The following is a 13,321-nucleotide window of genomic DNA, read 5'->3' on the forward strand; positions in this document are numbered from 1 at the left end:
GCCCTGCTCTGTGCATGACAGGGGGTGGCGCCCCAACTCCCCAATCGGCCCTGCTCTGAGCCTGACCAGGGGCTGCACCTAGGGATTGGGCCTGCCCTCTGCCACCTGGGAGCAGGCCTAAGCCAGCAGGTTGTTATCTCCTGAGGGGTCCCAGACTGCGAGAGGGCACAGGCCGGGCTGAGGGACCCCCCTTCCCCCGAGTGCACAAATTTTTGTGCCCCGGGCCTCTAGTCCTATATAATAAAAGCATAATATGCAAATCAACCAAACGGTGGAACGACCGGTTGCTATGATGTGCACTGACCACCGGGGGCAGACGCTCAACGCAGAAGCTCCCCCCTGGTGGTCAGTGCGCTCCCACAGGGGGACCACCGCTCAGCCAGGAGCCAGGCTCACAGCTGGCGAGCACCGCGGTGGTGGCGGGAGCCTCTCCCACCACCTCCACTGCAGGCGGGCGGTAAGGAGCGAGGGGTCCCAGACTGCGAGGGGGCACAGGCCGGGCTGAGGGTCCCCCCCAACAGTGCACGAATATCGTGCACCGGGCCTCTAGTTATAATATATATACAGCTGACCCTTGAACAACTTGGGAGTTTGGGGTGCCAACCCCCTAAGTCATTGAAAATACATATATAACTTTTGACCCCCCCAAAAAAAACTTTACTGACAGCCTACTGTTTGACCATAAGCCTTACTGATAACATAAATAGTCGAGGATTAACACCTGTTTTATGTTCTATGTTACATGCTGTATTCTTTCAATAAAAGGAAGCTGGAGAAAAGAAAATGTTATTGAGGAAATCATAAGGGAGAGAACATACATTTACAGTATTTACTGAAACAAAGCCACATGTGAGTGGACCCACGCAGTTCAAATCGTGTTGTCTAAGGGTCAACTTATATGCGAGTTTTAAGGGGCCAACCTTTTTGTCCCTGCTGGGAAAGGAAAGCATTTGGAGGTAGTTTGCTTACCCGGAGAATATACTTGCCAAGGAAGCAGTAATACCTGAAAGATTTCCACAGTCCTCATCGGGCTTGTTCTTGCTGCTAAGGACTTAGAACGAGTTGTTTTTATATGGGGAGCAAGGGGTGCCCCTTGGCAGAGGTGCCACTTGACCTGTGACACTTTAGATAAGTGACAGAGACTGCTTTGGGTCATGACAGGAAACCACATGTAAAATACTAGGCAGAGCGTTATCTAAGTGCTAAATATTGGGAAAGGACTAGATGCAGCCAAAGAGAGCTGCAAAGGGTGCAAGTTGGCTGACGGATCAAATAAGACACCCTAATGAATGAAAAGGTGTTTAATGGGTTAACTGGTTATACCTTCTAGATAAGATACTCGGAAGAAGCCCTTCCCCTTCCTTCCCACCTCCAAGAAATTTAACAAGGATAACGCAGATGATAAGGGTTTCAGGCTGAGGACAGATTGGGGGCAGGGGTGTTTGGGGACAAGTTGCTCATTCTTTCACATAAAACATGATCAGAAGTTCTAGGCCCAAACAGACATATTATAATATATATACAGCTGACCCTTGAACAACTTGGGAGTTTGGGGTGCCAACTCCCCAAGTCATCAAAAATACATATATAACTTTTGACCCCCCCCCAAAAAAAAACTTAACTACTGACAGCCTACTGTTTGACCATAAGCCTTACTGATAACATAAATAGTCGATTAACACCTGTTTTATGTTCTATGTTACATGCTGTATTCTTTCAATAAAAGGAAGCTGGAGAAAAGAAAATGTTATTGAGGAAATCATAAGGGAGAGAACATACATTTACAGTATTTACTGAAACAAAGCCACATGTGAGTGGACCCACGCAGTTCAAATCGTGTTGTCTAAGGGTCAACTTATATGCGAGTTTTAAGGGGCCAACCTTTTTGTCCCTGCTGGGAAAGGAAAGCATTTGGAGGTAGTTTGCTTACCCGGAGAATATACTTGCCAAGGAAGCAGTAATACCTGAAAGATTTCCATAGTTCTCATCGGGCTTGTTCTTGCTGCTAAGGACTTAGAACGAGTTGTTTTATATGGGGAGCAAGGAGTGCCCCTTGGCAGAGGTGCCACTTGACCTGCGACACTTTAGATAAGTGACAGAGACTGCTTTGGGTCATGACAGGAAACCACATGTAAAATACTAGGCAGAGGGTATCTAAGTGCTAACCATTGGGAAAGGACTAGATGCAGCCAAAGAGAGCTGCAAAGGGTGCAAGTTGGCTGACGGATCAAATAAGACACCCTAATGAATGAAAAGGTGTTTAATGGGTTAACTGGTTATACCTTCTAGATAAGATACTCGGAAGAAGCCCTTCCCCTTCCTTCCCACCTCCAAGAAATTTAACAAGGATAACGCAGATGATAAGGGTTTCAGGCTGAGGACAGATTGGGGGCAGGGGTGTTTGGGGACAAGTTGCTAGAGACCCGGTCACGCCCATATGTGGGAGCACCGAGCTGGCCTCAGTGTGAGGAGGACCCTGCCCCTGCCCTCCAGACCTACTCCTAAGGAGACAAAATGGCAAGCAGTCTACTTCCTCTTTTAGTGGTAAAAATAATTTTAAGAACACTTTGCAGCCTGGGGTGTGTGATGGTGAATAGAAGCGGTGCAGCTCCTAGGTGGGAAACGACCTTTTCTGGGTGCATCTATCCAGGAGGGCTCCCTGGAGGAGGCAGGTCGCCAGGAGGTACCCTGGGTGCAGGAACAACAGTCTCTGTCTTGGAAAGGTTTCCGGACTCACTGGAGGCCTTATTTCAAAGGCTGGCCTCTCTGTATGTGTTTAAGCAGAGAACACATTGGAGTCACAGGAGCTTGGAAATTAGACACGTGGGCTCCAGGTTGGAGGAAGTGGAGGCAGAGTGGGCCTGCTGTCCCTGGGCTCAGAGGCTGCCCAGCCAGAAAGAGTGATGGGAGGGGAGGAATGCGGGTGGGGGTGGGGAATGGGTTCCCAATGGGCCCTTGAACTCCCTACCTGGTGTCATGGTAACAAGAAATGTGCATTCTGACCTCCCCGCAGGCCACAGCCTGGCTCCAGCCCTAGTTGCTAAGTTTCAGCTCTTTGTGGAGGGCTGCTGGGCCCTAAGCGCTCCCTCGTCTGAGGACCTGAGCCCACACATGCCCACCAGCCCCCGCCCCGCACGCCTCTCATCACTCTCTGCCAGGTCCCCGTGGAACTTCAGTTATTAAACTTTATTAAACTCTCACGGATGGAATCCAACTTAGAATCACAACATGCTGAATTTTGCCCCGGATGAATTCTGCCAATGAAAAATGATGCTCTATTTAGGGTTGCCTGGTTTAAAAATTAAGTGAAAAATATAGATTATGTTACAACAAATGTACCATAATAATGAAGGATGTGAATAATGGGGAAACTGGGTTTGGGGTACACTCTCTGTCCTATCTTTGCAATTTTACTGTGAATCTAAAACTGTTCTCAAATTAAAAGCTCATTTTTTTTTAAGTCCAGAAAAAAAAAAGCAGTTTTCACCAGTCTTATTTTTTAAAGGGAAAACTAAATTCAATTTGTACAGTAAGAATCAGCTGACTGAGTTATTTTGTCTCGGAGTTGCCTAAAGTATATTCGCTAAAACTACTCCATTCTTTCACATAAAACATGATCAGAAGTTCTAGGCCCAAACAGACATATTATAATATATATACAGCTGACCCTTGAACAACTTGGGAGTTTGGGGTGCCAACTCCCCAAGTCATCAAAAATACATATATAACTTTTGACCCCCCCCCAAAAAAAAACTTAACTACTGACAGCCTACTGTTTGACCATAAGCCTTACTGATAACATAAATAGTCGATTAACACCTGTTTTATGTTCTATGTTACATGCTGTATTCTTTCAATAAAAGGAAGCTGGAGAAAAGAAAATGTTATTGAGGAAATCATAAGGGAGAGAACATACATTTACAGTATTTACTGAAACAAAGCCACATGTGAGTGGACCCACGCAGTTCAAATCGTGTTGTCTAAGGGTCAACTTATATGCGAGTTTTAAGGGGCCAACCTTTTTGTCCCTGCTGGGAAAGGAAAGCATTTGGAGGTAGTTTGCTTACCCGGAGAATATACTTGCCAAGGAAGCAGTAATACCTGAAAGATTTCCACAGTCCTCATCGGGCTTGTTCTTGCTGCTAAGGACTTAGAACGAGTTGTTTTATATGGGGAGCAAGGAGTGCCCCTTGGCAGAGGTGCCACTTGACCTGCGACACTTTAGATAAGTGACAGAGACTGCTTTGGGTCATGACAGGAAACCACATGTAAAATACTAGGCAGAGGGTATCTAAGTGCTAACCATTGGGAAAGGACTAGATGCAGCCAAAGAGAGCTGCAAAGGGTGCAAGTTGGCTGACGGATCAAATAAGACACCCTAATGAATGAAAAGGTGTTTAATGGGTTAACTGGTTATACCTTCTAGATAAGATACTCGGAAGAAGCCCTTCCCCTTCCTTCCCACCTCCAAGAAATTTAACAAGGATAACGCAGATGATAAGGGTTTCAGGCTGAGGACAGATTGGGGGCAGGGGTGTTTGGGGACAAGTTGCTAGAGACCCGGTCACGCCCATATGTGACCAAAGTTAAGTTAGGGTTTTTCAAAATGCTGACACGCCGAGCTCAAAAGGTTCGCCATCACTGTAATGAATGAAAAGGTGTTTAATGAGTTAACTGGTTATACCTTCTAGATAAGATACTCAGAAGAAGCCCTTCCCCTTCCTTCCCACCTCCAAGAAATTTAACAAGGATAACGCAGATGATAAGGGTTTCAGGCTGAGGACAGATTGGGGGCAGGGGTGTTTGGGGACAAGTTGCTAGAGACCCGGTCACGCCCATATGTGTCGGCGCCCTGCCAGTCAAGGCTGGTTAGTAATAAGACTCCGAAGACAATCTGCATGACGTTTGCAGGTTTTTGCAAGCTCCAGGACCAGGGAACTGCATCTGCTGGTGGCTTGTTTAGAATTAGTGCTTCTTTGACTGGATGGGCGCAGCCAGGGCTGGTGTCCCGGCGCCCTGCCAGTCAAGGCTGGTTAGTAATGACTCCGCAGACAGTCTGCATGACGTTTGCAGGTTTTTGCAAGCTCCGGGACCAGGGAACTACATCTGCTGGCGGCTTGTTTAGAATTAGCGCTTCTTTGACTGGATGGGCGCAGCCAGGGCTGGTGTCCCAGGACAGCGTTTTAGCAAAGGGTCCGGGGTATCTGACCCCACGGTGCCCTAGGACTCCACTTGCCTTTTTTCATCTGTTTCGTGCACAGAACCAGCCCCCTGTCATGAAACCGACCCCCCGGCTGCCCCCACCCTGGGTGGAGTGGCTCTCCCAGAGGGCGCCAGAGCTTCCTGGCTTCCGGTTCTGAAAGGACAGTTTTCTTCCAAGTAACTAAGGCTGACATTCCAGGTGTCACTCAAGGCTGGTTAGCCCGTACTTAGAGACCCTTCCATGAGAGGAGCTGGCTGGAGTCCAGGCACCGGTTGTCCAGTTAGAAGCGGGCACTGGGTCTGCCCTGAGCTACTTCCTTTTCAGAGGAAGGAGTTGGAGCACTGAGTGTTTTCTGCTTGCCCCTCGTTAATGGCAGTGCTCTCCCATGAGTCTCCCCGGCAAGGAAAGATGAGGCCCCAGGTCCTCGGGGCATAGCTTTTTGGTATCTGCCGCCATTTGTCAGGAGAGCCCTGCCTCAGCTGGAACCACAAGCTGATTAAAAGGCACTGTCTCCTCTCGCCAAGACCAACTACTTCTCACCTGTGTCTATGCCCAATGACCCTGGTGTGGGGCACCATTGTGTTTGGGGGGGAGGGGGAGTAGGGAGTTGGGCCTCTTTGTGGTTTTATCATACAGCCACGGTCCATCCCTCTGGCTTCCATACTGAGTGACTTTTGGCTTCAAAACAAACTGCTCCTGAGTTCCTCCTGAGGTCCAAAGGGCGGGTGGGAGAGGCGGCCATTCTGAGGGACTCACTGTGTATGTTCCAGAGCCTCCCCTGCGGACCCCCACCGGTGACAGATCTGAAACCGCTGATGCTAAGAGCACTCCGACAGCCAAAGGTGGGGCCTCCTTCCTCTCATTGCTCCATCCAGCCAGCTCCTCCCATGCACCAGCCTGCGTGTCGCCGTGCTTTGCGCCCATGTGTGCCACCCTTCCTGGCTGCATTGCTGTTGCCTCTCCCTCTGGCTGAGAGATACGCTCGCTCAGTGCTTTGCAGGATGGCTCAGGCTTGGCTCAGGAATGCTGGCGGAGCCAAGCCCTGCTTTGATGCCTTGCTCGCTGGTGCCAGGTATGGGCACCTTCATCGTGTGGGTGCTTTGAGGCAGCCACACTTGCAGAGACTGGGGTCTGTGGCAAAGCAACTCCTCAAAGCCCCTGCTTCATATCCATTGACCTCCCCAAACTTCTGCAAAAGCCCCACCCAGCTCACTCTTTCATGAGCCACCAGGTCCCAGAGCAGCCGTGTGGCTGAGGAAAGGAGCAAGTCAATGCCTGGCTCCAAGCTCACACTTTGGGACTGGTCTTGGTTTAGTGTCCTTCTGGGTTTGAGCAATGGGCTTGGCTGGGCCTCTGGACATTGGCCAACATGTTAGTTCCAGCCCATCTTCCGACCTGTTCTCTCTAGACATTTGCTGTCCAGGTTACTATAAAGCTCCTCATGTATTTCCTGGGGTGCTCCTTGGTCCCGATTTTGACCCCCTTCTCTTGCTTCCCATCTATGTCAGTCAAGACTGAATTTGATTGCAGGTCAAGGAAAACCCAAGGAACGGAGGCATATACCTGAAGAGGTTTATTTGTCTCACATGATAAGATACCCAGATTTGGGCAGTCCCCCGTCTCATCAGTGTTCCGCCGTCTTTATCTTCTGCCACCCTGTATGGCTATATTGCCTCATGGTTACGATATGGCTGCTGCACTTCCAGGCATCACATCTGCCTTCGAAACAGAAAGAAAGTAGCAAAGCAAAGTGGCCAAAAGAGCCCTGACATCCAAAGTGTTCTCTTTTAATTAGGAAAGCACAAGGTTTTCTGCAAGCCCCACCCGGCCGGCTTCTGCTTGTGTCTCATTTGTCAGAACCGAGTCTCACGGCCCACCCCTGTCTGGAAGGGAGACTGGGCCACCAGGTGTTTTGCTTTACAGCCTCTTCAGTAGGAGAAATCAAGGGACAAGGGACTTGAGAATGGCTTCCGAGCAACCTGTCCGTGGTATCTGCACCTTCATCTCTTCATCCTCCCCAAGGAGGTTCCCGGTTCTGTTCTCAGCACTGCTCCGGGCCCTGCCCATTACTGCACCTGTGTGTCACAGGATGGGAACCTGGCCCCAGCAGCCACCTTGGATGAATTCTGAAAGTGACTGTCAAGTGCCTGCCAACTGCTTGGTCTAAGGGTGCATCTGACACAGTGGGCATGGCCCTTCCCCCACCCCCAGGTTCTCAGCCCAGTGAAGAGAATACCAGGCCAAATGCTCTTTTCTCTCCTTAGAGCCAGTGATGCAAGACACATCCTGCTGATCTTGTTAGGACAGTTGCACAAGTTGCCTACCTCCCTGAGAAAGTCCTGAAACGCTAATGCCAGAACCCAGGCCAGCCTTCCACATCATGGTTTTCAGTGTCCCATCAACGGTGTTCTGGAAGAATCTTCCAACAAGTCTCGCTGCTCTGGGGACCCTGTGCATGTGTGGGTCCCAAGAGCTCAGCTCCCACCCGGCAGGGAAGGGGCCGTGCTGGGCCGGGCTGCTCTGCCTGCTCCCGAGACCGTAATTAAAATGGACTCCAGTTGTCTAAACTGATCAGGCCCTTGGACAGCTTCCCGCACTGACAACTCCTTATGTTCACCCAGAACCGCCTGGGAGTGTGCCAGGGCATTGCTCGGGGACCAATGCCGATTGGAAGCCTTCACCTTAGTGAGGGACCGACAGCAACTCCTGGTGGGGGGTCTCCACCTCCAGACTCTGCTCTGAAGGTGGCCCCGCCCCAGTCCTGTGGTCAAGCACCTGACCCCGGACAGCACAGGCCTGCTCCTCACTACCCAGGGGACTCTGTGCTCCTTACCCAGGGGTCATGGGCTCGGGGAAAGGGCCAGCTGGAGGAAACCTTGGAGGCCACCTGGAGTTGATACTCCCATTTTGCAGATGAGGAAACTGAGGCCCAACGAGGACAAAGGACTCACAGCAAAGCCGTAGACCCTATCCCTAACCCCAGAGTTCCTGCCCTGCCTTAGTCCCAGTTCCTGTCCTGCACCACCTTAAGGATCAGACATCTGTGAACAGTCATCTGATTTTCAACATCTCTTCTTCACCTCTCCCTGGGACCGTCCCCAGCAGTCTCTTGCGCTGCGTGCCTACACAGGGCTGTCCCTGGCTTTCCTGGCAGAGGGCCTGGGCGTCTCATGGGCCGGTGCCACTCAAGCAGAATATTAATGTGCTTCCCGGGAGATGTCAGACAGGGTGGCTCTGGACCTGCTTTGTGGTGTGGCTTTTTTGCATGCGGCTGAGTTCCCTCCTGCCTCCCCTCCCTGCCCTGCTGCCGCACACGAAGCAAGGTGAGGGGCTTGGCACGGCTCATCCCGGGCCCCCCAAAGGTGATTTTCAGTGGTTTCCAGACGTGACAGCGCCCCTAGTGGATGAGGGAGGCCCCGGCAAGCAAGCAGCCGCTCAGCCCCACACGGAGATCCCAGAAGGAACCACAGGTGAGGGTGACCCCAGGGCTGGGTTCCCGGCTGATCTGCTGCAGGAAAGGGTGTGCGTGGGGTTGTGCTCATCTCAGAGTGAGGCGGGAATGTGGGCGGACACCGGCTCCTGGGACAATTGGGGTGTTCTCAGCTTGACGCCTGGATGTCCCGCTGCTTCCATGGCCGTCTGCCAGCCTCCCGGGGGAGAGGACCTCGTGCCTCCCTTCTAGCTTCTCCTCCCTGTCCCGTCAGCGCATCCGCTCCGCAGGGTGCGCCGAGGCAGGCTGGCGGCAGACCCTGCCTTCACCCGAGTCAGTCCACCCTCCCGCAGACGCTGCCCAGCGACAGGCTCACCCTCAGGGGCCGGTTTGCCGCCAGCAGCACTGGGTGTGCAGCAGGGCCCAGATGGCCGACCCACACCTTTGGAGGACAAGCCCTGAGGAGTTCAGCATATAATCCAGCATCCAGTCCTGCGTCCCTCCTGTCACACGTGTCTGCACGGAACAGGCATGACGCCGCTGTCCTGTCCACACGGTGATGGGGAAGAGCTCGGACATCTAGGCACCGACCAGAAATAGCCCCGGACTCGGGGCCACCAGAGTCACCGAGAGCTGCCGGGGCCCTGAGGACACGGCTAGCCCAGCCCGGAGCTCCCGCTGTATTTTCCTTCGCGTCCCCTCCCCTGGGCTGACGTGCAGACCCCACAGGTGCTTGGTTATGGGAGCGTGATCGACAAGAAACGCAGAAGAATTCTGGACAGGATTTCACCAGCAATGGGGAGTGGGGACCTGTCCCAGGCAGGAGTGTCTTTCCTTCCTAAGGACGGTGCTCACCGCAGCCACGTGGGAAGCCACAGCCTTCCTCAGGGCCCCACGCGTGGGAACCCCACGCCGGGCCAAGCAGGGCCACGCTTCCAAGCAGCTTCGGCTTTTGGAGTTGGTCCTCTGAGATGGGTGGAGAGGAATGTTCTCGAAGCCCGGCAGGCCTCATCCTTGACAGGGAAGATGGTTTGAAGGCCAAGAAAGGACTCGTGGGATGAGATCATGAGTCCCCTGGTGTTTGTCCCTCACTCTTTATCCAATGGGGGCCCTTCCCCTGCCCGGGGTGAACACTGTAGCCCACTTTCCATCACTCCTAGGTAATCAAAAAGATTTTCGTCTCATTAATCACAAAACACAGTCTGCAAATGCCGATCAGAAGGTCCACTCCATGCAAAGGTCAGAGCTCATTCAAGGCTGCAGCCCCTCCCCTCTGGGCTGGGGAGGGGGAGGATGGGAGGCAGGAAGAGCCTTCCTGGCTGGCACTGCGAGGGCCGCTGCCTGCACGCTCTCTGCGGAGTTTAAAGCTGACTCTCTCTATGGGGACCTTTTTTCAATTCTTCCCGTCTCCTCCCACCTGGTCATCCCCCCGAAGGTTCCTCCCTGCACTTGATTCAGGCAGACATTTCCTCTCCGCTGTTCCTTGGGGGCTGGCGATCTACCTGCAGCCTCACCTCTGCAGAGGCGCTTGCTCCAGCTGGGGACCTGCTGGACGTAGTCTAGAGCATCCCCACACGGACGCTGCCCTGACCCAGAGGAGCGCTAAGGGAGACACACGGACATTCTCTGCCCAAACTGTGGTTTGCAGACTGACAGCAGGGCCTCCACCATATTCCTTGTCCACCCTCCAAAGCAGGACTAGCCTCTCCCCTCCTCTACTCTCCGAGGTAGGGTTCTGACAGTGCCCACCATGGCGCTAACCATAGAGGACACTCACCAAGGGTCTCCAAGGGGTGCCTTGAACCCCTTTCACTGGGACTGAGGTGGGGGAGGTGTCTACACGACCAACCCCCCCAATCTGTTCTTTCTAAAGAAACCCTCCTCAGAGATACCCTCCCCTCCATCCTCTTGCCTCCTCACGAGGCAGAAGGTGTTAGAGGCTCAGCTGTTGACTTGGACAATATGCACCTTTGCTTGGCACCTCAACTGGCAGGTTCCATTTGCTGTATCTTGGTATCCCCCTGAACACTTGTCATTTGAGGTCCTATTGGGGGTGCAGTGTGGCTGCCCCACTGCAAGAATCACTGCCGTGCTGGGGTGGGAGCCCCTGCCTCTTGGGGCTTCAGGGATACAGAGAGGCCGTATAGTGATGTGCTGGGCCAGCACATGCCCTCCCTCCCTCTGACTTCTCGGAGGCCTCCCTTGCTGGCATTGGGGGTCGTCAGAGTTCTCGGCACCCTCCAATTTCAAGCTGGTGCCAGGGCCAGGCTATCACAGCTCTGCGCTGGCCTGTGGAAGCTGCCGACTTCCCGGGGCCACGATGGTGACATCATCCTGGCATGCCTGTCGTGTGCTCTGTCTCCCGGATCTGTGCCGTTCAGCGGGACTTGCCGTCCCTGAGTTTTCCTTCCATAACCTCAACAGAAACTCAGACCGAATCTATGTTTGGAGCTGCGCCTCCCGGACAGTATCGTCAAATGACATGGAGTTGTCACCATTAGACCTCACGGGCAGCACAGTGTCAGCTCGGGGGCCCAGAGGGCAGTTGTGCTATGAGCTGGTAGATGGGGCGTTTCCTGAGCTCACCTCGGCCCCCCTCACCACAGCTGCCCTGAGACAGCCAGTGGGCGGGTGTTTACAAGGCCGTCACGGGCCTATCCGGAGACCAGGGAGTCTTCCCCTTCCCTCCTCCGTGCTCTCTGTGGTGGGCCCGTGTGGCCAGGGATGGTAACCTGTCATTTCTGTCTTAGGTGTAGAGGCTGAGTCATTGCAGGTGTGGGAGAAAAGACTGGTGGCCCAGCCAACAGCATACAGGCATTTCTCGGGGGGCGGGGGCTCTCTGTCACTGGGCTCCTGAGGCCAGCGCGTGGGAGTGGTTGGCTGACTGGTCTTGTAGGCTCTTTCTTCTGGACAGTTATACTCACTGTCCTGTAGCAGTATCCTGATTTATTATGAGGCTGAAATTGGCATTGCATTAAAGCTTATTGATTTCAGCACCATTGAAATGTGCAGAAACCTTTGCTCAGTCTTCTGTGTTTGGGCTCAGCTGCTAAGCAGGAGCCCAAGATGCCCCAAAGCTATCACTGGCACTGCTGGTCTCCCTCGAACCAGGAGGCGCCTATTCTGGGCATGCAGTTCAAGGGTTTCCCGTGGTTGGGAGAAAAGAAACCAAACAGCTCTGGGTCACCTGCTATATGCCAGGCGCTTTGCTAAACACGTTCACACAAATTCTTGTGTTAATCCTCACCGCTCTCCTGTGGGAGTAGAACTGGTATCGTCACCTTGGGGTTCTAGGTAAGGAAATGGAGACGCACAGGTTAAGTCAATAATGGCACCTGGGTGTGAGTCCCAGCCTGACTCCACAGCCCAGGCCTAGCCCTTCCCTCCACCTCTGCCCCGAGCTGGGGCTGGGACCCAACACCCGGACATGGGTCCCATGGCCGTGCCTGGCAGCAAATTGCTCCTTTGACCTCACTCATCCTGTGTGTCTTTGTCCAGTGGGGCCCTCAGAACCCTTGGCCCACTGTGGGGAAGGTCTTTCCTACCGGACTGAGGTCACCTGTACAGTGTAAGGGGTTTGTGTAGTCAACATCCCCAGCAATAACATGTTCAGCGAGTCAAGGGGACAGCCCCTCGGTACTGGTAAAGGTGCCTCTTTTTTTTTAATGTTTTCAGAAAACGACTGGGAGGTGCGGAGAGCTTTGTTGTTAGCACACAGTAACTGTCTCTGCTCTTCTCTCCTTCATTTGCCGACACATAAACCAGCTGAAGAAGCAGGCATCGGAGACACCCCCAACCTGGAAGACCAAGCGGCTGGACATGTGACTCAAGGTCAGTGGCTGGAATTGCCTGCCAAGCCTTGGGGGTTGGGAGGAGGGAGATGGCAAGTCTCAGGCGGACTCGACTCTGAAAAGAGAATTTGGGCCTGGGCCCTACGTCACAGGCCCAGCAGATTTTTAGGGGGTGGTACTTATTAAAGTTGGGCTGTGCGGATCTAGAAAGAGCTCTAACATGTTTTTCCCAGCACTATTTCTGAGTCAACCCTAAAGTGTTTAGTGTTCTGAAAAAAAGCTGGCCTTGTCCCACTTGGGGAAGAGGGAATGAATATCCAACAGAAACGCAAAGATGTGTGACGGGCGGTTCTCCCTGCAGGCTGTGCCCTCTGGTCTGTCCCAGGAGCAAGGCCCCAACCAGATCCCCAACAGGCCATTTCTTTTCCATTTTCTTCTGTGCAAACTTCAAACCCTATTATGATTTTCTTCTCAGGAACCAAAACTGCTGTGTTCAAGAAAAGCAACTTTCTGTAATCATTTAGCATACGACCTTTAAGAACTTAATTTTTTTAAGTCCTAGAGATTCTTCTTAGGAAATGGAGACCTCTGAGACAATGCAGGCTGGGTTTGTTGGCTGTCATTTGCTGCATAAATGAACTTCAGCATCTACTGTGTAATGTGGAAGCTTCTAGATTGCAAAATAGCTAGGAACTAGGTGCTCTGTTTTTTTCTCCAGAAAGTGATATGGGATTTAGCCAATGGTTAGCACCACCACTGAGGCCACCTGGCTTTAGGAAGTGTCTGGGCCTAACACCAATGCTAGATGGGCCCTGGAACTCACCAGGTCCAAGGTGAGAAAACAGGCCCACAGAGGGGAGGTGCTCACCCCGCCCCCCCCCCCCCCCCCCCCCCCCC

General features: G+C 52.7%; 1 protein-coding gene across 9 annotated transcripts in view; it reads left to right on the plus strand.

The window, feature by feature from the left end:
- MAPT (microtubule-associated protein tau) overlaps nt 1-13,321 on the plus strand; it is an 87,623-nt gene that overhangs the window by 41,687 nt on the left and 32,615 nt on the right. For 3 of the 9 annotated variants that reach the window (XM_014531928.1, XM_014531931.1, XM_014531944.1), the window contains exons 2-4: nt 5,974-6,045; nt 8,587-8,673; nt 12,399-12,464. In XM_014531928.1, coding sequence (XP_014387414.1) covers nt 5,974-6,045; nt 8,587-8,673; nt 12,399-12,464 — 225 coding nt within the window. Of the gene's footprint in view, nt 1-5,973; nt 6,046-8,586; nt 8,674-12,398; nt 12,465-13,269; nt 13,285-13,321 lie in introns of all 9 variants that reach the window. The other 6 variants (XM_014531937.1, XM_014531940.1, XM_014531949.1 and 3 more) reach the window with 3 other exon arrangements.

The sequence above is a fragment of the Myotis brandtii genome, unplaced genomic scaffold (genome assembly GCF_000412655.1).
Source record: "Myotis brandtii unplaced genomic scaffold, ASM41265v1 scaffold120, whole genome shotgun sequence".
Lineage (NCBI taxonomy): Eukaryota > Metazoa > Chordata > Mammalia > Chiroptera > Vespertilionidae > Myotis > Myotis brandtii.